Here is a 2,373-nt window from a genome sequence, read left to right on the forward strand (position 1 = left end):
TGTGCGCGCGCACGAGTGTACACCTATATATGTATGTATGCATGCATGTATGTATTAACTGAAATTAAAACGGCATTGAGAACTGGCGACAACGTAGAGAGAGAGGGAGAGAGAGAGAGAGAGAGAGAGAGAGAGAGAGAGAAAGGACAGAGAGGCAGAGAAACAGACTGGGAAAAGAAAATAGAAATACACGACATTAGAGAACAGAAATAATAGAATACCAAGGGAAAAAAGGATAAGAAGATCTTTATTGAAAAAAAATCATTTTAAATCGGGGGAGACACATACAAGTTTTTATTAGAGGGGGGAATTAAGGACATGGAATTTCCCATGATGCTCTACTGCTACTGACGTCATCGAGCAAAACAAATTTGGTCACCAACTTGTGTTGTGTTCGCACTGGTCGGAGCTTGTCTTCACTCAAACAACACAAATAACAAGAGCAACAAGAAACCCCAATATAACAATCACCACCACAACAAAAACAACCAACACCATCATCACAATATACCAAACAACAACAAAGAAAAAAAAAACATAGTGGAAAAGGGGTCCGACTGATCAGCGATATTAATGCTACAACAAATTACTTAAGCAATCCGGCAATTCTGGCATCGTCTTCAGAATCAGAAGACGGTGGAGTTTCTCCCCCACCGCCCAAAAAGCAACGAGTCTCAGCCGCTAACATGCAGTCGAATGGCTGCCCTCAGCACAATGGAGAGAGCGAGGAAATAGCGTCTACTTCCCGACAGAACGGTTCTTGTTCTGCTACGGCGAATGGTGAGGTGGCCACACTAGAAGATAGACAACATCTTTTGAAAACCATGTCCCAGGCGGATCAAGACGTAGTTCGATTAATCGGCCAGCATCTCCGTGGGCTCGGCTTGAAGTGAGTCTCTCTCCACTGTCTGAATGAAGAAAACATTTTAGTTTTATATAGATTATGTATACACTCGTATACACACACACACACACAAATGCATATATATATATATATGTATTATGTATAGATACACATATTATGTATGTATACATATATTTATATCATATATATATATATATATATATATATATATATATATAATATGTATGTATACATATCTTTTATACGACTATATATATGTATGTATGCATATATCTGAGCTATATATATGTATGTCTACGTATATCTGAACTATAAATGTATGCATACACATATATATATATATATAGACATATATCTCTATTATATAAGTGTGTATATATATATATATATATATATATATACACTGTGTGTGTGTGTGTGTGTACTCATTACACGCATGTATGGGAGAAATATATACAATAGGTTGTTGATATGCCAGAAATCCCATTTCAGCAGCTCCCGTTCCATATATATATATATATATATATTTATATATATAAAGCCTGCTTAATTTCTTTTTTAAATATATATAATTACTATTTACATTTAAATATTTTTTATTACTTATTACTGTTTACGTTATTTTAAGACTATTATTATTTACGTTTGAATGCTACTTACAATTACTATTTTTAAATTAAATTTTATTTTCATTACGACTATTTAAAAAAAAATATTTACATTATTAACACTAACTATTATCAGGATCTACATTAGATATTTTCAAATACTATTATTATAAGTATTTATATTTCTCAAATACTATTATTATTATTATACTTCTAAAAGGAAATGGCATTAACTCCATTATTATTTACATTACATATTAATCCTTAAATATTTATTCTTATTATTATCATCGCCATCACCATAATTTTCTTTGATTGTTCTTGTTTTCATCGTTTTCGAGAAATTTCACAGTTTGTAGCAGCAATCTAGGTTTTTGTACCTTAAAATATATATATATATATTCGCCCTTCTTTCTGTGTCTTTCAAAATTATAATAAATACACTTCGTTTACCCGAAATGGGGATTATCTATCTATCTATCTATCTATCTATCTATCTATCTATCTATATATATATATATATATATATATATATTTATATTTATATATATATATTTCCGTCACCTAATGTATTATTCTCATAAAGAAACGAATTATATAGGTGTCTATAACTTTATATACCCACAAATATAATATACACTAGGATTCTATTTACCACATATATAAAATATAGATAGATTAGAATATTCGTCACCTAATGCATTATCCTCATAAATAAAAGAATTATATAGAGATCTATAACTTTATATACCCACAAATATATATATACTAGGATACTACCTACCACCTCTATATATATATATATATATATATATATATATATAATATATATATACCCACAAATATATATATACTAGGATACTACCTACCACCTCTATATATATATATATATATATATAT

General features: G+C 29.8%; 1 protein-coding gene across 1 annotated transcript in view; it reads left to right on the top strand.

The window, feature by feature from the left end:
- The first annotated feature begins 243 nt into the window (after positions 1-243).
- LOC106875223 (WD repeat-containing protein 26) overlaps positions 244-2,373 on the top strand; it is a 36,428-nt gene continuing 34,298 nt past the window's right edge. Inside the window, exon 1 of the mRNA XM_014923274.2 lies at positions 244-889. Coding sequence (XP_014778760.2) covers positions 687-889 — 203 coding nt within the window. The 5' untranslated portion in view covers positions 244-686. The remainder of the gene's footprint in view (positions 890-2,373) is intronic.

The sequence above is a fragment of the Octopus bimaculoides genome, chromosome 11 (assembly GCF_001194135.2).
Source record: "Octopus bimaculoides isolate UCB-OBI-ISO-001 chromosome 11, ASM119413v2, whole genome shotgun sequence".
NCBI classification, from domain to species: Eukaryota; Metazoa; Mollusca; class Cephalopoda; order Octopoda; family Octopodidae; genus Octopus; species Octopus bimaculoides.